The following is a 23,882-nucleotide window of genomic DNA, read 5'->3' on the forward strand; positions in this document are numbered from 1 at the left end:
AGATTCCTGAAATAGGGCTGCCTTAAATCCAGTGCATCAGTAACTCTGATTGCACCCTAAGCAGGTATCACTGCACTAAAATAATATCGGAAATCTTTGTTTTGATAAAATGATAAGTTCAACTAAGTCAACCAATCTAAGCAACATCACCAATAAATAGTTTTGTACTACTTTACTCTAGTTAAAGTGTAATTGGACTAGAGTAATGAGACATATTAAATCATGTTTAATAGGCAGCGAATATCGCTGAACATTGAGGGAAAAGCTGTATTTAAGTCGACTGGCTCGTTTAGTCCGGCACCGACCGAGTTAAGGGACACGGTTGGCTTGATTTGACAGCGGGTGAAGCAATGTAAAAGCAGGACCAAGCAGGAGAGGTAGGTGGGTTCTCTGATAGCACCTGCCACGGCCAGATCGCTTCTGATCCGCAGAAAAAGCACTCTCTCTGGTGTGATGCGTCTATTTTTTTCTTTCATGGGTTTTAAAGAAGAAGAGATGATATAGGAACAAGGTTTCGGGAATTAAGCGTTGCGCAAAAATACGGCAAAAGTTTGTTTCTCAGTGCTGAACCTGGGAGTATTTTTAATGACAAGACAAATCCTACGGATCTAGCATTTATCGTATGAATCAAAAGTCCTACACCTCGCATGCTGTACGTGTTGTGTGGGACGCAGAGGAATGCAAGGATAACTTTTAAAGAGTCAGCTTTCAGTCACTTCTGACCAGCACCTAGGGAACACAACGAGGTACGTAGTGTCTTCATATCACTTTGGTGTTTTTTTACTGCCAGTGTGCGATGAACACTTATAACCTAAAGTAACGATGACTTTTCGCTGCTTTTCGTCCTTGTATAATCCGGTGTGCTTCGAATGGGATGATGTTAGTGTGTGTTGTATGAACCGCAAAAGTAAAATAAACACGCGAATATAAATCGACGATAACACATGCATATACGTTAATGTGTGCGCATTTTAAGAAATAAAAAACTTTAAACAGTGTGCTCTCCGGTTCTTTGCGGTGAACGGAGGTCTGTCCAGTGGTCCCTGGTTGTAAAAGTGAAAATGGCAAGGAACCGCATTTTGAAATCACTGTCGGTATTTATAATTCATACGCTTATATATAATGAATGAATGCCGAGTAAAATGAAAAAGGATTCACCCGCTCATATATAGTAACACATTATTGTGTTTTTTAGAGTAGGCTTAGGGTACGTAGCTTTTAATTTTTCTATGTTAGTAATATAAAATAATTATACTATTTAGAGGAGACACACTATGCAACAGAATGGTGTAACTATGTGTAATTATGTAAAAACTAAAAGAAATGTGTTGTCGACAAGCCAATGGCCCTGTGTTTCCTATGAAATATTTAAGCATTTTAAAACTTGCCTAAGAGTTAACGGGTTTAATGGTCTGTCGGTGAAAGGCGACAGAAATAGAGAAGAAGGGGCTTTGTAACAGCCTGTTCAGTCAACGATAAAATCAAATGGGATGGCGAAAATGCAGGACAAACTCCCAGGGGTGCAAACTGCTTTTAAGGCCAGAGGACGTGACCAAACCCGCGGTCTACAATGGGAAATACTGTCCCTGGTATCCGCTCTCATTTCCTCAGTTGTCAGTCTCACAGTAATTGTTTCTTGTAGCTTCTGCGTAATATTGTTCAGACGTAACAGTCCCTCACGTTCCTGAATAGAAAATGCCTATAAATCTTTAAAAGTATGCAATTAAGCTGAACAGCTACTGTAGGTAGAAACCTGGAATATGCCAGTCAGGACACGAATAGAACGCAACAACATCTGGAATCTCTAATTATGTTTCCACGAATGGATATCCAAAATCAGAATTACAGGTTTGCCTCTTGGTACAGTTCTTTACCTTTGAAGTTCAGCCTTGACACATTTCAGAGGTGTATCCACTGGATTTGATTAGATGTGCATTTTTGAATCAGGTGTTATACAGCTTTTAAAATGACATCTTTGCATTGTTAGAAGACACGCAAATTAAGGCAAGGTGGCTGGTTTTCTCGATTTATAAAATGTTTCTGCCATGTGGCACTTTGGAACCAGCCCAGCCTGCTCCAAATTCACCCCCAGAGCCTTTGATCCCCACTTGAGGGGTGTCTGCCACATCTTCTGAAGTGTCTCACCTGGGAGAAGATCCAGCTCCCCTTTGGCAGATGAACTGAAGATTGCTGGACACAGAGGTAGATAGTTCAGGTCCAGAAAGTAAAAATCCAGATCAAGTTTTTCTTTTTTTCCCCTCAACCAATCTGTTGAGTATAAAGAGTCACAGTCATGAAGTACTCAACTGGTTTGTTGAAACAAAATCTTGGTCTGGATTTTTACATTCATATGCGAAAGATTCTCTGGAGCTCTTATCTCAGTCCCCTACCTTGTGCCCTGTGATGCACACGGTGTCCCCAGCTGTGTACCATGCCAGACACAGGCTTCCATTCAGGGTGACCCCTTCCTGAACTTCCTGGGAAAGGCTGTAGGCTCACTAAGACCATGTGCAGGAAGAATGGTAGTGCAAGAGGGATGGATGGATAGATGCATGGATGGATGGATGGATGGATGGGCTTCAAAACACAAGGTGGGTGGAATTATCCAGCACTTCCAGGCTAACTGGTGTTGTCCGATTTCATCTCATTTGTCTGGTTTCCATGGGTTAAACAGATGGTCCTGGAATATTCAAATGGTCATTATTTTCATGGTCCTCTATCACCTTGTAACTTCCTGCCCTGAGAGCCTGAGCATGACTCTCTAATGAAAAACTGATTATAGCATCACCACTGCGGTGCCTGGATGCGACGTGTTGCCCGATTTTGTAGCCTGGATACCAGCTCCCAGTTACCAGAGTGAGAACAAAAAGGCAAAGTCTCATGGCAAAATGTAAATACTGTCCAGAATACAGCTGCTTTGTGTCACCGAGTAAAAGAATCTCAGCCAAATGAAACTGTGCTAATAATCCCATACCACAATTGTCTGGAAATCTGTGTGTAGCCAGAGGTGGATCATTCAGGACCAGAATGTAAAAATCCAGACCACAATTTTGTTTCAGCCAACTAGTTGAGTATTCTGTGACTAGGACTCTTTAAGTTGAACTGGTTGGTTGAAACAAAATCTTGGTCTGGATTTTACTTTCTGGACTCGAACTATCCACCCCTGGTGTGTACATCCCTGTCAACATTAAATTACTGTCATTGAGACTGCTTTAAAAAATTGTTTATGGGACCCTATACCTACAGCACTTGAATTGAAATATGCATAGATTTAAAATAAAATACGCACATTTATTTGGTTATCTTGTGCAGACTAATTTACTGGTTTATACGGTCATTTATAAGCCCATACAGCTGGTTGATGCTTCCCAGGTTAAGGACCGTAGTCCACAGTACAACAGCAAGACAGCTCCTGGGATGGAACCAGTAACAATCAAATGTCTTTAGGCACCATCGGGTTGGTCAGAAACGTCTGTGGACCTGAGCTGAGTGTGCAGTAAGGGAATATCAGGTATCACTCAGGCACTGTTTAGGTGGTACTCAGATAGCGGCTGGGTGGTGTGTCATGCCCACAATGACAGGGAGAGCGTATGCCTTAAAAAGGCTGACAGAGCAAAGCCACAGCGGGAGGGTGGGGTCCAACGTGGGACCTGCCGGGTGTCCGCACCACGTGCAAAGGAACCGCCTGCAGCTGGTGGTTCTGGGAGGAGAACAGCGGCCGACCACATTTGATCTGCCTTGATTAAATGACACTCAGCTGCTGTGTGCTAATGGTCTCAAGGTGGAGTCCGCAGGATATCAGAACCTCCTTCCATATTTAATGCTGGGCCACGTTCAAGGAGACGGATCTCCAGAAGAATCCTTTCATTATGGTCACGCTTACTTGCATGACGTAGCTCATGCAGTAGATATTAATGCACTCACTCATACTCGTGGCTGAATCACCTTAGTATGACCCGGTGACAGTCTACTGATCACCCTTCATCCCTTGACTTTTTTGGGCTGTTGTCTTGGACCGTTCTGGACTTGCCGCTTCCTGCATTCTGTCTGGCTTGTTTTCTTGCAGATGCTCTTGGTGTTAAAAGAACACGTCGCTCTTACCTCTTGACCTTGAAGCAGCTCCTCCAGCTCTAAGCTTCCACACTCCTTCTCCCTTTTGTACAGTTTGGACTTGCAGCACATTCCTTAACGTGCTCTTCGGTGAATTCCAGCCAAGTCGGTGTGCTGGCACCTGAACGATGGGGGAGATATGAAGAGAGTGAAATGGGGCACGCAGATAAGTCTCGCTGTTGCATTAATTTAAACACCACGTTCATTTTTCATAGCTAGACTTTTTCACTTTATTACTTTGCGAGCTAAAAATACTCCACATGAGGAAAAATGGACCACAAATTGCTGGTATGCTAACATACACCTGGCATCAAGCTCCATTTAAATGCTGTTTAATGACTGGGGATGGTTTTAAACACCAGTAAACATTTTTGTGCCCCCCAGTCTGAGGACATTGGGTCAGCTGGGCAGGAGGCTGTTAGATGTGACAATCTGGTCAGCGTTTTTAATTTAGTTTGAGGGGTGTTTCCTAAGACCTGGAAATGCAGCTGCGTGTGCAGGGGGAGCAGCTGGACGCAATGGTGCTGAGTTTAGCCCTGTAATGGGACCGTGCCTTTTCTCTCTGAAGGCGACGGCTACATCCTATGCCTGCTGTTGACGTCAGCCCGGGACGGATCCCGCGAGTCTCAGATTTCCCTCTGGGTGCTGCTCTCTGCACCTGGTATCAGTCCAAATGCGCTGGACCCGAGCCAGCGTCCTCCGGGAACGCACTGCCACGCACGTTTCCTTTGAGGCACATCGCAAACCAGAAGGATGTAAAGACTCTGCTCAGCGCGGGGCCTGACTGTTCAGACTTCACGCTACAGGAACGTCTTCTTGAACCTCAGATTTAGCAGATGAATTTCACCAATTCGAGGTCCATGTGTCTGATGCTGTCTGCGGGACTGGTGTTGAGTGGAGTGGAGCAGCTTTGGGCAGTTTAGTGTGTGGCTCAGAACCTGACGTTAAGGTTGATTATGAAATGGGCTGGAGCGCTGTGTGGAAATTATATATATAATGTTAATTACCTCTTTCCAGTACCGTCAGCGTTAATGAGGCCCAAACCCTTAGTTTTAGATTACACGTTTTACATGAAATGCATAGCTGGTGATCCTAGCTGAAGTTACATGACCCATCTGCTAACATAAACTAAGTAATTACTGTACTGGAAAAACAAAAACAACCAAAACAATGTAATGTTTCCATTCCCCAGCTAACATCTTTCTGTATTGTCATACCTATGTACAGTGGTATGCTTTTACTATCCTGAGTCTTAGGTTATGTACCTGACTAAAGAAGATCCCGTAGACCCCACTCACACCATTTATGTACTGGAATATTTTTACTGTAGTATTCTACCAGAACATTAACCTCCATCTATTATGGTTCTGATATTTGTCATCAAGCAACACAATGCTGAAAAACCACAGTTTCTCAACTGAAAGTTAACAGACAATGGTGGACTCTTTCTCTGTTCTTATGATAAGGTACTTTTACATGGCTTTAGAGCTCTTAATTTTGCTACAGGTGAATACAGCTCTCATGTCTGGCCTGTTTAATCACTTCATTCTTCCAAGACAGTGGAAGTCCTAGAGATTCATGAAGAATACATTATTTTAAAACACGACCCAGAGGTTTCTCTAAAAAAAGCCCACACAGATAGATAGATAGATAGATAGATAGATAGATAGATAAGTTTATTGTCATTGTCATAAAACAACGAAATTGAAGTGCCTCTTGTGTACAACATTCATCCAAGATAACTTAATAAATACGTAAATCCTCATACATTCATTCTGGCCCCTCCTCCTTTGCCCCCACACCCCTTTCTGTCACCCTTTCTAGTTACTGTACATGGAATTATGTGAAAGGATTTAAAAAAGACATTAATGAGTATTTGGGTTTGTGTCATACTCCTCCATTAGAGGAGAGATTTGTTTACTGTGTTTGCATTTTGTTTTCTTTGTGCTTAGCGGCTGAGTGTGCTAACTCACTCTTTAGCTTAAAGGCAAGAAAGCGTGACGAAGATTTGTTTTATCCGCTGGGCATTTTTCTGGAGCTCTTAATAATTTCCAGTTTTACTGGCACATTCTTCCCTAATCCGCTTCGGTGCCTGGCACTTCCAGCTGCTTGGCTGTGTGGATTTCCGCCTCATCATCACCGATGACCAACTAGCTTCTGCTGATGATGTCAGACCCCCAACCACCAATCAAATGTTTCCTTAATTTAAGCGAGTGTCCAGTCAAATGATAGAAGCCTGAAAGTGACTCCTGAGGACTGAATAATGTAGGAGTTTTACCTCGTCTGAGAGAAAAATTGACTGGGTCACGTTTGACCTAACTTGCAAACACAAGGACTGCTTTACATTGTGTGACTCACTTTGTTAGCAGCTAGTTGAAGTTTGATTAAGGATTTTTATCAATTTCAATAATGACTCTTTTATTGATCCCTAGCAGGGACATTTTTTTTTTGCCTACCCCTTCTTGGGTTGCATGAAACACATATAAGAGAGAGAGCAAGCTTGGCAGCAAAGGGAACCTGTGGAGCTGGGGGTTAAGAGCCTACAGACACGACTTTCCTGCTGAGGCTGGGCTTAAACCAGCAACCTTCTGCTCATAGGCACAGAGGCTTAGCCTGCTGATCCACACACTGCTCCTGTGATTGCCTTTAATCTACTATCCTTATTGCCCTGTGAGGCTACAATGGATACGAGGTTTAGTTAGTTTATTGTCGTTGTCATTGTACCAGGTACAATGAAATTGTAAGTGTCATCTAAAACAGTGCATTAAAAAAGAGAGAGGGCATATAAAAACAGATAATAAAACAATAATTAATTCATTCACGCACACACACACACACATAAACATACATTCGAACATCATTGCAAGGGGTTGCAAGATGGATGGGTAGCTGGAATTACGTTACCTATAGAACTACTGTGACAGATGTACTGCCAGGTGTGTTTGTGTGCTAGGTTGCATTAAAGCCATTGGCTCTGTTTCGCCCCAGGTCAGCATGGGGGCTTATACAGCCACCCTACTCCTGATGAGCATGGGCCTCCTGACCATCCGTGGCTCCCAGAGGTCCACACCCCGAGTCCGCCTGTCCTTCAAAGGTGAGCCTCCATCATACATTTCGCTGCGTATTCAGGTCCAGCTCCCACTATTTTTTCCAGTCTTTTGTAACCAGGAAGTTTCCAGGAAGCGGCATGAGGAAAACCACTCAGGTTTTCCATAGTGTACCTACAATGTTCCTTAACACTTGCAGGACATCCACTCTCTGTCTTCCCAGTGGAGACAATGGGTCTGGAGAGAGGGACAATGAGCCTTCAGTTAGTGGTAATTGCGTATTATGTTTTCCAAGCTTGTGGATAAATATGTCGATTAAAACGAATGCGCAATAATTATAATAATTGTCAGTGCTGTCACCACTCCCTTGCGTAGCTGTAATTAAATCTTGCTCTGAAAGATGACCTGTACAAACAAACTCTTAGCACGGAAGAGCTTTACTTGCGGAGATGTCAGTCCCGCATGTAAGGAAAGGCATCGTTTTTGTTGAGTGTCGCATAGTTCAGATGTTACCGCTACTTTGCACGGTAAATGACATTTACTGTACTTGTTATCACTCATTGTAGTCTTGTAGAGCCAGCAGCATCTGACACAAGATCTCCCAAGCCTTTTGATGCCAGCAGAGATCTGCTGTCTGCTGTGTGACCCCAGGCATCAGAAAAATTCAGCATGAGGTGATTGACAGGGAGATAGTGTGGGACAGAGTTGGGAGAAAGCGGCTCGTCTCTGACTCGTATAACAACAGGCTGGTCCCAGGATAGGAGGCCATTGAACACATATATAAATAGACCTGGTGGCTGCTTAATTTACCTCAGCGACAACCCCCAGAAGATCCTTCTCCTGCAGCCTGTGCTGACATGGCAGGCAGATGTGCCTCTTATGTGGTTACTCTCACTAAAGCAGGTCTCCGCCTCGTGGTAACTTTCAGGTTTACCGCAAGTTTTGGAGGGAAGACTTGTCTGCTGCGTCTCCTCTCATCATCGCATTCATACTTTGGTAGGAAGGTCACACAGCTGTGTTTTCTCCTACAGCGGGCTTCATGTTTGCTGCGGGCGTTCTCCATGTTGTGGGGGCTCCTCTGCTGACTCCTATATTCCATGTCATCCATCTCCCTCCCTCTGCTACCTGCGCAACTTTCCTCATCCTCCCTCACGTCTGTATGTCAGAAAACCTCCATTGAAATATAACCAAGAGCCACGACACAAGACCAGCTGTGGGTAGCAGATCACTCCGGAGGGCCTCGGGCAGGAGTGTTTGATATTTGATAGACAAGAAGAATAATTAAACATGTAGAGACAAATAATAGTAGCAGATAATAGTTAGAATGTTTGCTGGGATCATGTGGAAAGTGATGCCTCATACTTTAAGTATATATGAGTGTGTTTGAGTGGATATGTGCACAAGAATGATACTAAGTGATTAAGGATCCAGTTGCAATAAATATTTTGCATGTTAAATCACCGATATGCTTAGAAAACACCTCTAAGATTAACAAATTTAATTAATTTAACTAAAGCAGCCAGAGGACAGCAAGGGTTAGAGGACGCCTTCATAACATGGGCTTATGATAGAAAACCAGAGAAGAACTGTTTGGGATGTGTAAGCAGAAAAAGTGATGTGGAAGCTGTGCAAATCTTTTGTCCCTCACTGAGCATCAGCACAAGCCATAGAAGGAAAGTTAGCCAAGCGAAATCTCCTCCGTCTCCAGCCCAAGTGACCAATGGGGGAACATGATCCAAGTTCACACAGTCCTGAATTCAACCCTACAGCCTTTATGTCAGAACTGACTCATGAACGCAGGCAGAAACTGGCTGGGGATCGCAAAAACATTCCGTTACACTAAGAGTGGTGGAGGTTTGGGATAAGCAGTGGAACGCAGTCGTCCTCCAAGCAGCACAAAGCCAAATAAACTTTTCATCATAAAAAAATCCAAGTGAAAAGATGTTCCGAATAACTACAGTATGTTGTGATTTATGTTGTGATTTTGGACTACATTAAATATAAACCAAATCATAAACAGGCAGTGTTTGACCTCTCATGGTTTCATAATTGACTGAAACCACTTTCAGATTGTTGACAGTCATTCAATGGCCGTATAAACCCGGTTATCACAGCCATTACACCAGTAACCTGGTGCTCTGCACACTAATCGTGTCGTGTTGGGCAGTGTCCCTGAAACGCCCAGTAACCACTTTAATGCAGTTGAAATGTATTTTATTTCCACCCTTGGTCTCTGAGTCACCAAAAAGGAGATATTTTGTTACTCTACACTGCACTGAATCAGTTATTTGGTGTATTCCTCAGTATCTCCAGGGGTGTGTTATCTCTGAATTACGCACAGTGTCATGATGTAATCCTGCCTTTCAAGCTTTTCATTTTGGAGGATATCAGAGGTACGAGGGTTTTCTTTAACCTGTTATTGTTGTCTGAGTTTTTCATTCATAGGCCCAGAGTTCACTGTTTGCCCATTTAAGTGGAAGTATAAGTGATATTTGACTTTGGATTACCAGTCATTACTGCTGATGGTGCAATGTGGATTTTTTTTCCTTTTGCTTATTCAGAGAAAGGAAATCTTCTCACATTTAATGTTGTGCCATGGCGAATAGCACAGGCAATTCCGTACCCTATGTAGGAGGCTTTAGACCCCATATTTTTTGTTTCAGCCTCCCTGACAGATTATTCTTATAAATCCATTTCATGATTTGCTCGCATATTCTTTGGGTTCAGAGCCCCCTGAGGATCTAATCTGAGAATTACCCCTGGCAGATAGCATCAAGTCAGGCTGTCCCCGAAACATCACCAAAGCCCAAGACTGTACGGATCCATCACCTTCCTCAGGTGCTTCTTTTTCATGACCTCATTTCTGCCAAAATGTCCTTAGTTAAGAGTTGAATCTTTGCTGAAACCCAAAATATTAGCAAGTATTGAAAAAAGGTCCCCTGAAAGAACACCCCCACTTCATACACACTGACAGATCTCTTGGGATTAGCACCTTTAATATTAAAATAATAAAAAGCACTTTACATGTAAAACAGAAATGGCCCTTTTGTGTGTGTTACCAGTATTCCTTTGCTCTGATTGGTTGATGTCTACTGAGAACACTGACCAATCTGGTCACTGCAGTTTGACCTCTTCCCAGTAAGCCAGCAGAGATGACTGAAATAGTGTCATGCTGGAGATAGCACAGGCCCAGTTCCACGCTCCCTCTGTCCTGCTTATCTCGACTTATCCTGCTGTAGTTGCAAAGCATGGTCATCCAAAGACAGGGTCCAGACATTGGGGCAGGAGTAAATAGCACAGATCGGTGCTTATAACTGGCCATTCTCGGACTGGGTTTGAGAAAGAACACCTTGTCTTTCATTGTGCCTCCTCTCTGTATTATCATCAGCTCCATACAGCTTGAAAGCCGCCTAAAAGACTGGCTCTTCTGTCGGGGGATGCCACAGCGGCCTCTTCCTGAGCTGGTCTATTTATGAGTGTAGAAAGATCTGTCTGATACCGATGGACACCATCCTCCTACCCCCCACCCCCCTAACACGTTCCAGGAATAGAGGGGTGGGAAAGCACAGTCCACATTGCCTCCGCTCTCTGTCAGCCCAGAAGATTGATTGTTCATTGTGTACAACAAGGATCAGCCTTTGTTCTGTGGGGGCGCCAGTGAAGCCACTTGTAACACCGTATGAATGTTCCGGACGCCTTCCGTGGGATAGATGAGGCTTCGATCTGCTCAGTAAGGCCATCCAGGGAATGCCGTGACCATTTTGGTGTGGACAGTTCTGATCTGTGCGGGGTGTCTACCCAGCTGGGTTTAATGGAGGACTATACGCTAAATAAGAGTGAAGACAAACACGATTGTACAAACCCTGAGAAATGCCTGCCGTGTAGAATTAACCATGAGGAATTTCCCTAAGCAGCATTTTATACAGCTTAAACTATTAAACTGGACTAAGTGCTGAGTGAGAACAGCTCATAAGTGGGGTCATTTAGTCCTGGTGACCTTTAGGTCCCTAATATCCCCTGCTCAGGGAGTCTTCGGTGCCCTATTCCCCGAATCGCCTCTTTTCTGGAATATTATAACTAAATATGATTTGCTTTGTGAAGTTTTCCTGCTTTTTAGAACCCTAATGTCTGTGTCTATAATGTAATTTAATAAAGACATTGGGTTCAGGCTGTGTTTCTGTGATCTCACCATCACTTGCCCTCCTTCTTCCCATCACCATCACTTCCCCTTCTTCCCTTCACCATCACTTCCCCTTCTTCTTCCCATCACCATCATTTCCCCTTCTTCTTCCCATCACCATCACTTCCCCTTCTAATTCCCTTCACCATCACTTCCCCTTCTAATTCCCTTCACCATCACTTCCCCTTCTAATTCCCTTCACCATCACTTCCCCTTCTTCTTCCCTTCACCATCACTTCCTTTTCTTCTTCCCATCACCATTACTTCCCCTTCTTCTTCCCTTCACCATCACTTCCCCCTCTTCTTTCCTTCACATCACTTCCCCTTCTTCTTTCCATTAATCAGTGATGATTTTTCAGCCAACAATGTGTATTTTATGTTCTCGTTCCCTTTCTCTTCTCATTTCTCTTTTTCCTTCCCAGTGCTTCGTGTCCCTGTTCTGTCAGACTAAACTTGTACACTTGTATTTATATCTTTGTGGGGGATCATGCATTCATTTCTATGCAAAAAAACCCACTCCCAACAATAACAAGATTAACCCCTACCCAACCCAACCTTAACCATAAGTAACCACATTGTTTTTAACACATTGTGATCCCTAATATATACATGACCACACACACACAATCACACACAGACACACACACATATATGGGTGTGTGTGTGTATTGTTGTTGTTGTTGTTTTATTCCTTTTGTAGCACTTCAAAGGTTTTTCCAAACGTAAATGGTACATTTCATCAGCAAAATCTTTTAAAAAAAAGGAACATGGCTCAACACAAGTTTTTGCTTCAGTTGTGGGATCTAGGTGACCTTTTATCTCTGATTTGAAGTACAGCTATCTTCACATCTCGGGATTATATCTACCGTACAGCAGTGTTTTCTCAGACACTATTCTCTCTGTGTGCCTCTTTTTGTCTCCGCCAGTCCCTGAGCAGGTTGAGCCCCCGGCATTTCCCAGAGGACTCTAATCGCTGGCTCCTCATGACCATCACATTGATCAAAAGCTTCTCCCATCGATTTAATAACCTCCACCTGATCGCCACACCAACTAGGGGGAATCAGGCAGCCCCAAGAGATCTGGTTGCTGCTTTGCATTTTTTTCAAATAGTTTTTGTGTAAATTAGCATTTAAAAATCATACTGGGTAGTTTAATTTAAAAACACAAAAATCTCTTTTTTTAAAGCACATCAATTTTGCTATTCACAGTAACAAACCGGGACAGAAGTTTATCCTGAAAAGGTCAGAGAGTGACATTTTTCAAAAATCAAAGGGACAGTTCTTCTGTTGCACACAATGCAAATTCCTTTGAATTCTTGTGACACTGTCTGACCATACACAAAATGAATGGGATTTTTAGCTGAATAACTCTTTTTTTGTTATGATGTTGCTGTTTACTTTTATGTGATCTGCCCATTGAATACAGCAATTTTTCATAGTAATGCATGCATTATTATTAATACTGTTCTGGCAAAGGACTACAGATCACAGCGGCTCAACATCCCATTAGACAGTAGCAGCTCTGGGGAGCTCGGATCCTCTTTGCTAATGAGTAAGTAATGTACTGTAGGAGCACTGGGTCAGATTAATCATTGTCAGCCAAAGGGGGAGAGACCTCAGCAATAGCCGCTGTCATTTCTGTTCTGCAAGGCTGCTCAAAGCACTTGGTTACGTTTCCGTGTTTGTGCTGCCAAGGAACAAACCCTTATGGTTGCTCTGTAGGATTGAGAGACCTGGGAACAATGGCTTGTGCAGTAGAATGTGCTTTAAACGCTTGGAATCAGTTTGCTCTTTGATATGATCTTGTTTTAAACAATCACTTGGAAAAAAAATGTATATAGTTACTCCAACTGACTGGGAGATGTAGTGTTTCCTAAAAGAGAGCATACTTTATTAATCCCTGTGGGGAAATTCTCTTTTAGCCTACCCCATCTTGCTCCCCATGACTACAGCCCTATTATTTTCATGATGCGGAAAATGTGAACGGAATCGCGGAACTGAGGCAAGAAAACAGTATTTACTCATAAACACGGAATCACACGGAATTTGCGGATATTGAGCTGACGATTGAAAACCTATTCATTTTTTTCACATTCTGCAGTCCAGATAATGTAAAATCCCCTCGCAGTAGACATAGCCAGAGACTTTAAATGGAAGGACTCTGCCACAGCCAAATCTGGCCCAATGAATGCCCAGCCCGTCCGATCCTCGTGTGTGCTACGCCCCCCTCATTACCTCGTGTTAATTCCCGATTGTATTCACCTGTTGCCTGTTCTGTTCAGCGTATCCTGTGTATATTAGTCCACGTCTTCCGTTGTTGCCCAGATCTGTCATTGTCGTGTCGTGATGTTCGTGGATGTCTGCCCCAAATAAACTCCTTTTATTCATATTCACGGCTTCGCTCGCCTGTTTCCCCGCTCGCCTTGCACGCCCGGCATCACAGCAAGGATGTTGTCTTACCATAAGGCTTGTTTCTACCGTAGACAGGTGAGAGCAGGTTTGGGAGGTGACAGTGCCGGGTCAGCCAGTGGGCAACATCCCTGGAGCGGAGGGTTAAAGGCCTTGCTCAAGTGCCCGTGGTCATGTGACTGTTCTGCCGAGGTTGAGTATGCAGTATGTAGTGGTCAGTTCCCACCAAAAGAACATTAGGGGGACCTACACAATATTATGCAAGTGGTATTAATGTTATGGCTGATCGATACAGTGAATAATTACACAATTTAAGTGCTACTTTAGGAAGGACAGATCTGTCCACCATCGATGGCAATGAGATGATGGTTCACCAAATAGTGAACTGCTCCTCTTGCCTTTAGCCCTCCACTTTCAGGTGAATAAAAGGCCTCATGGATGTTGAGGAAGTGTTCAGAACAACAAATGTGTTCTGGTTAGTGCCTCACCCCTTTTACATAGATGCTGGGCATTCAGGGCAGAACGGCTTGGAACAAGATGAGAGAGACCCTTGAAATAGATCTCCCCTTTCACAGAGGGAATGGCATCCGGAGCCCTCTGGGGCAGCTAGGCGATGCAGTCAGCTCATACAGCTATAGAGGAGGCAGAGAAGTGGCTAACCTTCTTTACCTAGTCAGCCACTCCAATGCCATTTATCCATCTAGTGTCAATGATCCCTCATACAAACACAAATATGTGGCCCTGTTTCTGTCCGGTGAGCATATACTACTGAAAATGTGACTTATATACGGAGATGTACACTCCATTCGGCAAGGCTAACATCACCTTAAAACCTGTCACGCCAGATCTCTCATTGTTGCCACTTGCTAAACTTTACATCAGTGTTTCCCAATCTGGTCCTCAGGGACCCGCAGACAGATAACAGTTTTTGGAGCTCAATGGGAACAAAAACATGGACCGACTCTGGGTCCCCGAGGACCGGATTGGGAAACGCTGCTTTACATCAACTCCTAGTGCCCTTTACTCCATCATCAACACTTGTCTACCAACACCGCACTCTCCAGGATTTTTTGCCTCATACACTTCGGTTTCCATCCTGTGCCATGGCTTGTGTGCTAGTCTAACCTCCTGTTAATGAACTGTGCACAGTTACGGAAATGTGAAGACATGCCAAGTGAGTTGTGGGACTTGAGTAGAGATACCGGTAGATTCCATGAACTGAACCAACTTTCTATTCACTGTCTTACACGTGTCCAGACGTATACAGTGAAGTGATTGGGTGCAGCCTTTCTTTTTTCTTCATGAGCCTTCATTCATGACTACCTATTTGTATTCATTGGGCTACACTGCCCTTACCACTTTCCACCAAAGCCAGTGTTGTGGTGCCTTTTCCTCATCTGTTGCGCTGTGTCCTGATTTGGCAGGCTGCTTTTTAAGAGCCTTGAATGTAAACATTACTCTCGGGGACCAGCTGAAGTGTGAAATCAGCCAGTGTTTTTCGTGCCTCTTTCAGCTGCAATCCCTCCTCTCTTTGAAAGAGAGGAATCCATCATTAGACTACTTAAGAGTCTTGGATTCAGCGATGGTTTTGAATATCACATGCATGTCTTTTCAGCTCTGCCTCTCCTTGCACTACTAACCTATTATGAGTTCAGCTCAAGAAAACGAGGTACTGTGAAAGACCAACAAGCTGAGAGATGATGAGGACTGTTCTAAGTTGAGCTTCTCTGTAATCCTGCCTGCCAGTTGTGAAATAAGCGCTAAGCTCATCTCTCATCTCCCCACCTGCTCGAGAATTCGGCCTGTGGCCGGGACAGAACAAAACACCACACATAGAGACCAGACAGGGCAGTTCAGTCCCCCTGCTGGTCCTGAAAACAAGCCTACGGGATTCATAGTCAAGTTTACAGGGTGACAAATACAAAAGGTATTGTGTGTTTGGGAGGGGAAGGGGTTTTCCCAAAGGGGCTGAAAAACAGACCTTGTGGGAACATTGTAAGGAGGAAGTTTCTCACATTTAAAAATGTAAAAGTGTCCCGACTCTTTCATATCGACTTTCATGCTTCCCAGTTTTGTTGGGGTGGAGTTAGGAGTGATAGATATATTGCATTTAATGTCCAAATGTACAAAAGTAAAACAGTGGAGAAAGCATGTGAGTGTAATCTTTAAAAAACCTGAAACATCTTAATACCTTAAGACAGTGTTTCCCAATCAGGTCCTCAAGGACCCACAGAGAATCTACTTTTTTGCTAGCAAGTTGGGATGGAGCAAAAACGTGGACTATCAGTCAGGGAGCTCAAAGCGAGCAAAAACGTGGACCGGCAGTCGGTTCCCAAGGACTGGATTGGGAAACACTTCCCTAAGAGGTCTTCTGTATATTATCTCTCTGTTATCTGCTGTCCTGACTAGTAAGATCTCACAAAATGTAACTCTCCATAAAAACTGATAAACAGCACTCAAGCAAGGGGAAACATGAGAGATTGCCTGCGGGTATTTGTAAGTTTCCCAGATTCCTGGTTGCTCTGTATCAAAGGTTAAGACAGTGAGGTCAATTGGACCAACCATCAAAATACATGAGGCAACACAGCGCACCCCACACAACAGCAGGAATATCCCTGCGGATTGTCAAGTGTGCTGTCCCAAAGCCTCCCAGCCTCTCCTTCACTATAGTAGTGAGCAAGAAGGCTTCAGAGCTCATGACTGTGATGCATAGCACTGTATGTCTGGGCTGGCCATCCCATAATAATTGAAGAGCTGTGAGCAGAGAAGAGAGAGCTTGATGTTCTCCTTTGCTATGTTGTGCAGAGCTGCTGGAGACCAAATCGATCCGTCCCTTCAGTTTCTCCTTCAACACCAGTGACTATCGCATCCTTCATGTGGACCAGGACCAGGGGCGACTCTACCTGGGCAGCCGCGAGTACCTGGTGGCCCTGGATATGCAGAACGTCAACAAAGAGCCCCTCATCGTAAGGCCAGCCCCAGCACAGTCACACACTTGAGTTGAATGACCTCTGACCTCCAGATGACAGGCCTGATAGAGCTATTTTGTTTCTGTCCTTCTGTACACCTCAGATTCATTGGCCTGCTCCTGACCAGAGGAAGGGCGAGTGCAGAATGACTGCCAAAGGGGAGCAGGTAAAGTGGACCTTCCTGTCATTTTCTAACAAAAGCATAAGCCCTGTTACCTTTATTTCTAACACTATTTCAAAAATATTGATTTCCATTACTGAGTTATGAACAATGAAAACACAATATTTGAACAGTTGAAGGTGTGTTTGCATAGAATGGGTTTAATTGCTAATAAAATAGAAGTTGTATTCATGTCTGTGTCCACTAGGGGGAGTGTGCAAACTTTGTGCGTCTTATCGAGCCATGGAACCGAACACACCTGTATACATGTGGCACCGGGGCATACAAGCCAATTTGTACCTTTATCAACAGGGGCTGGAAAGCTGAGGTACAGTGTGCGTTGGCCACAGTTTTAAAATGCCCTGAGAAAGTATGATACTCTGCCCTCTCTTTGTGAGAATTCACCTTTGGTAGAAAAGGCTGGATTTAAAAATTAATCTCTACAGCGTCTTGAGGAGATATCATGTTATCTCTAATCTCTGGATGACTTAAAACAAGATCGTCATTCTTTATCAATTCTGACATTAATTCTAATCTGAATTATTTCTTCTATCAAATATTAATCGTATGAGATCTTCCTATTTTAAATGCATAATTATTTCTTTATTGAATGAAAACGAGATGTCTACCGATTTCTCCTGAGAAATAAGACTCCCTCTTTTTATAGGATTACGTCTTCAGGCTGGTGCCCGGGTATATGGATTCGGGGAAGGGGAAATGTTCCTACGACCCCAATCAGGAGAACATCGCCACTCTCATCAGTACGATGCCACTCGCCACCTCCCACCTCCACGCCCTCAGCATCATGCCGTTTTCTTCTGTTTTCCATCGTTCTCACTGCTTCCACCATACTTCTGTTGCATGCATGTGTGCCTCCAGATGGAAACCTGTATGCAGGGGTCTATGTGGACTTCATGGGCATGGACCCAGCTGTCTTCAGAACCATGGGCGAGAGGCCAGCTATCAGAACGGAGCAGTACGACTCCAGGTGGCTCAATGGTGAGTGATAGCTGAGAAAAGCGGCGAGGATCCACAGGGAAAGTGAGATGGAATGGCACAAGAACCATGCTTTCTCCTGCAGAGCCCGTATTCATTCAGATCCAGCAGATCCCAGACACCACAGAGGGAAACGATGACAAGCTCTACTTTTTTTTCCGTGAGAAGAACTTGGATGGGGTCAGCGGGACCAGCCCCAGTGTCCTGGCCCGGGTGGGACGCATTTGTCTGGTACGGGCTCTTTCCTGCAGCTGTTTTTAGAGTGTCCATCTCATGTCTTTCACATACTGATCATACACTCTCACAATTAGCCTTTCGTTATCTCAACACAACGTTTTGATTGTGTCTCATCTAGATCTCTTAGTTCAGTATTCAGCTCTGTAGTGTGGAGGCTCTTGGGCTAATATGTAGGTTCAGAATGTATATATCAAGTACCGAAGGAGTCTTTGACCCGCATAGCGTGACTGTAAATTCCATAGTTTTTTCATCCGAATCTCACTTGTCACCACAGAATGACGAAGGGGGCCAGAAGTCACTGGTGAACAAATGGACGACCTTCCTGAAAGCACGCTTGGTGTGCTCTGTCATGGGGGAGGATGGTGTAGAGACCTTCTTCGATGAGCTCCGTGAGGTTTCACCCTTGATATGAACCAGACAGCCACTGTGTCCGTTTCACTCTGGTGTTGTACAAATCGCCTCATTTACTTTCTATTAGGAGATGTCTTCATTCAGCCTACTCAGGACGAACGCAATCCTGTTATCTACGCTGTCTTCTCCATAGCTGGGTAAGCTCTCAGCTTTTGATGCTGTTTCTGCCTGTCCAGTTCAGTCTGTATCAATCGCTTTCCTGGCCTCCCCTTACCTTCCCTTCCATGGTAACTGTTCCATGCCCGCTGTCTCCTGCTGCCCCCAGCTCCGTGTTCAGAGGCTCGGCTGTTTGTGTATACTCCATGGCTGACATCCGCAACGTATTCAATGGACCCTTCTCGCACAAGCATGGTCACAACTACCAGTGGATCGCATATTCTGGAAAGATCCCTTACCCACGGCCCGGCACCGTAAGTCATCACTGTCATCTAATGCATTTCACTCCTGCTGAATGCCAATCTTGGATATAATCTAATCTGTTCTATAGTCTGAAGCTTGGTTACCTAGAATGTTTCCTTAAGATTTTCTGACATTAGCTAAATGAATCTCTCATCCCAGTACAAAAGCCTCCTCAGAGTAACAAATTTCTGAATCATCAAAATTCTTCCCAGTCTGTTCATTCTACCTCAAGCTGCCATCTCTCTCCTATTCTAATCTGTTATCTTTTAGCTGTTATGTGGTTCACTAATCAGCACAAACCAGTTTCTCAGTGTGCAAGGAAGTGAATCAACATGACTAACCAGCTGTATCATCATGTCTATCCCTGATTCTTTCTCTCCACATTCCTTCTTCTCCTTATCTGACTGTCTTCCTTGAACCTCCCCAGTGTCCAGGGGGCACATTCACCCCTGGCGTACGCTCAACCAAGGAGTTCTCAGATGAGGCCGTGAACTTTGTGCGGACACATCCCCTCATGCACCACCCAATCTACCCGCTCCACAAGCGCCCTCTGGTGGTGCGATCTGGCGTTGACTACCGCTTCACCACCATTGCAGTAGACCAGGTGGATGCAGTAGATGGGAGGTACGAAGTTCTCTTCCTGGGAACCGGTGAGTGTTAATTCCTGGTGATCTATCACTCCAGACAATTGGAATTAAGGGTTAAGATGTCCCTCCACACCCAATTTAGATCGTGGAACAGTCCAGAAGGTGATCGTTCTACCCAAGGACACCAACATCATGGAGGAACTCACTGTAGAAGAAGTTGAAGTCTTCAGGGTAATGGGACTGTCTTCATGATGCATCTTCTTACTGATTTCCATCCACATCCACACATTCTGTCATATCAATCGTCTTCATATATAATGCTTCTTTTGTACATTTTTTCAGACTCCAACCCCAGTGAAAACAATGAAGATATCATCTAAAAGGGTAAATCATATATAATCCCTCAACCCTCTTTCTAGAAAGAATAATCTCCCCATAGAAGGTTATTAAAGAGGGATTTTCAGATTCCTGAAACACGTTTTGTACAGTGCTGAAATGTATAAGATTTCCAAGTACATCATCCGTCTTTTTATTCTTTTTGGAATCACAGCAACAGCTTTATGTGTCGTCCGAGGCAGGGCTTAGTCAGCTGTCCCTGCACCGGTGCACGGCCTACGGTAAGGCCTGCTCCGACTGCTGCCTTGCCCGGGACCCCTACTGTGCTTGGGATGGGGAGATCTGCGCTCCCTTCACGCTGGCCACCAAAAGGTAGGAGCAGACAGATGCCCTCGGGGTTCTGTTGCATGGCGGGACATATCCAGTGAGAAGGTGCTCACTGGAGCTACATGCTGTGCCACTCAGGAGGAGCAGAAGGCAGGACATCAAACATGGAGATCCCCTGCGCCAGTGCCGGGGGTACAACGCCAAGGGTGAGGCGACTTCCCGAAGGCTCTGTGACGGCTCGGAGCCCCTGTGGCGGTTCTCCACATCAGTCATACTTAAAAGTCCTCTCGATCCCCACAGAGAACCGTCTGAGAGAAACGGTGCAATTCGGCGTGGAGGGGAACAGTGCGTTTCTGGAATGTCAGCCTCAATCTCCCCAAGCAACCGTGAAGTGGCTGTTTCAAAAGGACGGCAGGAGGAAAGTGGTAAGAAAGGCCCTGCAGCCACCCTCCATCCTGCTTCTCTTTCTTTATTCTCGTGCCTTTTGTGCAAGGCTCGGCTCTCTCTCTGGTCTTTCTCCTACTGTCCCTCTCCTGTCACCGTTCACTCTGTGTGTCACCCTCGCAATCGCTTCCTGTCCAGCCTCTCCATTTCCTCTTTGTTATGGACGTTTCTAAACCCAGCCCTGTTGGGTTCAGGCATGCTTGTGTAGACGAAGGCCCCTTATTTTGGCTCATTTGACTAAAGTGCATCAGTCCTCATCAATCCACTGTTAGGACAATGTGGACCAGCAATGGAGGAGTAGGAGGACTAGCAATGAGATCCTGTCAAACCTTCAGGCTGAAGTGGTTTGTGGGGTTTTATGGTAACATACAATTAGCAGCTCAGGGGAGGTCTACAGGCTTCCTAACTGATGTACCCCTCTTGGAGTTTGTGCTCCTAACTCTATAACCCATCAACACAAACCTCCCGTTGTCCTCTTCCCCAACCAGCTCCATCGGGACCGCGAGGTCCTAAAGACGGGTCATGGCATTCTACTAAAAGCCGTGAACCAATCAGATGCTGGGATGTACCACTGCCTGACCACTGAGAACAAATACAAGCGTACCGTGGCTCGGGTGGCACTGCGCATCCTGGACCGCGAGATTGTGGAGGCCCTCACCTCCCCTGACGCAGCCCCTGTCCGCCACCAACCCTTCCCGCCGCCCCCACCTCCCCCTCCTCCGAATCCGCCCCCGCAGCCGGAGGTGCAGCTCATGAACCAGTACTGCCAGACGTATTGGCAGGAACCAAAACGAACCAGCAGAAGACATGTGGAGGATGTGGCGCTGCTCTCCGGCCACTGACGCCTGGGTCGGTACCAGCATTCCAGCCGTGGGCTTTGTGTCATGGCCTCGATCTGGTTTCCCTTTCCTGTAGGAACAACTCGATGATTAAAGAGAACAGAGTCCAGTCTGACCTAAGCTGTCCAACTGGCACATCTGGTTTCAGCTTCACTCCAAAACTGCAGCTTCATCCAACCTGCACGAAGGCAGCCGGGTATGATCGGATCCCCCTTCTGCGTATTTACGTAACGTAGTGGCCTGGGTTCCCTCGGTTATCCGTTTTCTAATTTTGCTCCTCAGCAGCATGTGATCTGAGATGCAGTCCAACCTTTGCTGTGCTTTTCCTGCTTTCGATGGGGTTTATGTGTTGCTGTTTTGTTACCTGGCCCATGATCCTTCCTTCAGCCAAGGACAAACTCAAGATGTGGATCAAGTGACTGAGACAATGAGAACACACTGCTAGGGTTAAGAAAACAGCGTGGCAAGGCTAAGGTTGAGGTCTGAAGACAGGCACAATGTGTTACACTACACACGTTTAGGTTATTGACAATTAATGTGCAATATGAATTAACACTTTGAACTGTGCAGTTGGTCTAAGCGTATGTAGTTATTTAAACTGTTAGATCCTAAAGTTAGTATTTAAAGCACTTACAGTATAAGCCACAGACCTTCAAACTCTCTGAATGTCATTGCATTATTTTTAGTGTTGGGAATGGTATTCACAAAAGAAATCCATTACAGACACAACTGGAAAGTTCAGGTCCAGAAAGCACAAATCCAGACCAAGGTTTTGTTTCAGTTGAGTATAAAAAGTCACCATTACAGAGTACACAACTGGTTGGTTGAAACAAAACCTTGGTCTGGATTTATCCTTTCTGGACCTGAACATTCCATCTCTGTCTGTAATGGATTACTTCTGTGAGTAACTTTCCCAGCACTGAATATTTTAGACCATAAATTCACTTTTTTTGTAAAAAGCTATTGAAAGATTCATGTGATTATAACACCCCACATTAAAATGGTATGGCTGAGCTTTTAAGCATATTTAAATGACACATGTTTCACACATGCAGTGTTCAGGATTTTGGTGTGTCAATTTTTGTGATTTGGAGTGTTTATTTTATGTGTTTTTTTTGTGTCTTTTTGCGTCAAAGCTATTTCTACTTGTGAAACGTACCTTGTGTAATTATTATTTTTTTTAATGGTCATGATACATTAACTACTGGCATGGTTTATGAGTTGAATGCACAAATTGTGATTTATAAGCATACTGTAAACACTGATATAAAAGTAAGTCCAGTTGTCCCCTCCTTTGGTTTCATTGGCTAATTTAAAATCAGAAACAATCATTATATTCAAACATTGTTACAGTAGCTAAACAATCTTAAGAACAGAGAAAGATAAACACTGCATCTGAACTCCCAACTTCATTTATTTGTTATGCATTATGCAATTAATTCAGGCATTTTTCAGATTTAGTCCTTCATTCCAGACTGTAGGTATTTGGCATCATTGTATGCAGGGACGGATTATGGGTTGTGTGGGCCCCTGGGCAAAACGTTCGCAAGGCCCCCCCCCCCCCACCACCACCACCACCACCACCAGCACCACCACCACAATTCAAGGGCCCTTGGCAGCCAAACGCCCTCCCTCCATGTTTCCATCAGAGGCCCTATAGGGTCAGGGGCCCTTGTAGGCAGAGGATCAAAGAATGTAGGCCCTCTAAAATAGACAAACGAAAATACATTGTTGATAAGCGTTGCAAATTGTTTTGGGCTAGGGGCCCCACGGGCCTCCTGCACCCCAAGGGCCCCTGGGCAGCGGCCCCGCTGGCCCGGTCCGTAATCCATCCCTGATTGTATGTATAAAAGAGTATAACGTATCCCAGAGGCAGATACATGCTGTAAGTGGAGAGAAGGTAATGTAATTGTAGGGGATTAACATACTGATATTTAGTACAGGACCAAGGACAGGACCAAAAAAGGTAGTACAGTATAAAACAATAAAATCCTGTTGCATGTGTTTGTGGACTTTTTTAAGTGAATCATGTCATTTAATGCATCAGATTCTCATTTTAAAGTCTGAATTAATGCATTTTTTAAATACATTTCTGCTGTAATTTTGGTCTTTGCTGAGCATTGTGAAATATATCTCACCAAGATGAATGACTTAAAACACAGCGCAGAGTTTACAGGTGGCTATATGGAACTCCTGATTTTTATTCCATAATTCCTGTCTAGATTCTCACTTGTTCTCCTGTGCATTCTGGAGGTGTTAACAGTGCCATCACCGGGCTTGGGGTTACAGATACGGGCTCATGTGGAGCTCAGTAACCTCGACCAAGTGTGTCACTGTATCTTCTTCTGGCATTCATTATTATTAAATCACTGGTTCTGAGTTTTTTTTTCCATGTGTCTACTAATTTCCCCATAAAGGCAGGATTTGCTTTG

General features: G+C 44.5%; 1 protein-coding gene across 1 annotated transcript; it reads left to right on the forward strand.

Moving 5' to 3' along the window:
* The first annotated feature begins 337 nt into the window (after positions 1-337).
* Positions 338-23,829, forward strand: LOC111857099 (semaphorin-3F-like). Its single transcript, XM_023837612.2, has 18 exons — positions 338-746; positions 7,099-7,204; positions 16,551-16,711; positions 16,818-16,880; positions 17,083-17,202; positions 17,542-17,635; positions 17,754-17,873; positions 17,956-18,101; positions 18,382-18,496; positions 18,586-18,655; positions 18,784-18,928; positions 19,345-19,567; positions 19,647-19,735; positions 19,847-19,888; positions 20,055-20,212; positions 20,306-20,373; positions 20,468-20,592; positions 21,100-23,829. The coding sequence occupies exons 2-18, from the start codon at positions 7,105-7,107 to the stop codon at positions 21,451-21,453; spliced, it is 2,193 nt and encodes a 730-aa protein (XP_023693380.1). The 5' UTR covers positions 338-746; positions 7,099-7,104; the 3' UTR covers positions 21,454-23,829.
* The last annotated feature ends 53 nt before the right edge of the window (positions 23,830-23,882 follow it).

Source organism: Paramormyrops kingsleyae, chromosome 8 (genome assembly GCF_048594095.1).
Source record: "Paramormyrops kingsleyae isolate MSU_618 chromosome 8, PKINGS_0.4, whole genome shotgun sequence".
Lineage (NCBI taxonomy): Eukaryota > Metazoa > Chordata > Actinopteri > Osteoglossiformes > Mormyridae > Paramormyrops > Paramormyrops kingsleyae.

Excerpts from the sequence above, each read along its gene's own strand:
- LOC111857099 (XM_023837612.2), top strand. The coding sequence starts at position 7,105 with ATGGGGGCTTATACAGCCACCCTACTCCTGATGAGCATGGGCCTCCTG. Across the intron at positions 16,881-17,082 it reads TGACTGCCAAAGGGGAGCAG|GGGGAGTGTGCAAACTTTGT; the intron begins GTAAAGTGGACC and ends TGTGTCCACTAG. Across the intron at positions 17,636-17,753 it reads GAACATCGCCACTCTCATCA|ATGGAAACCTGTATGCAGGG; the intron begins GTACGATGCCAC and ends GTGTGCCTCCAG.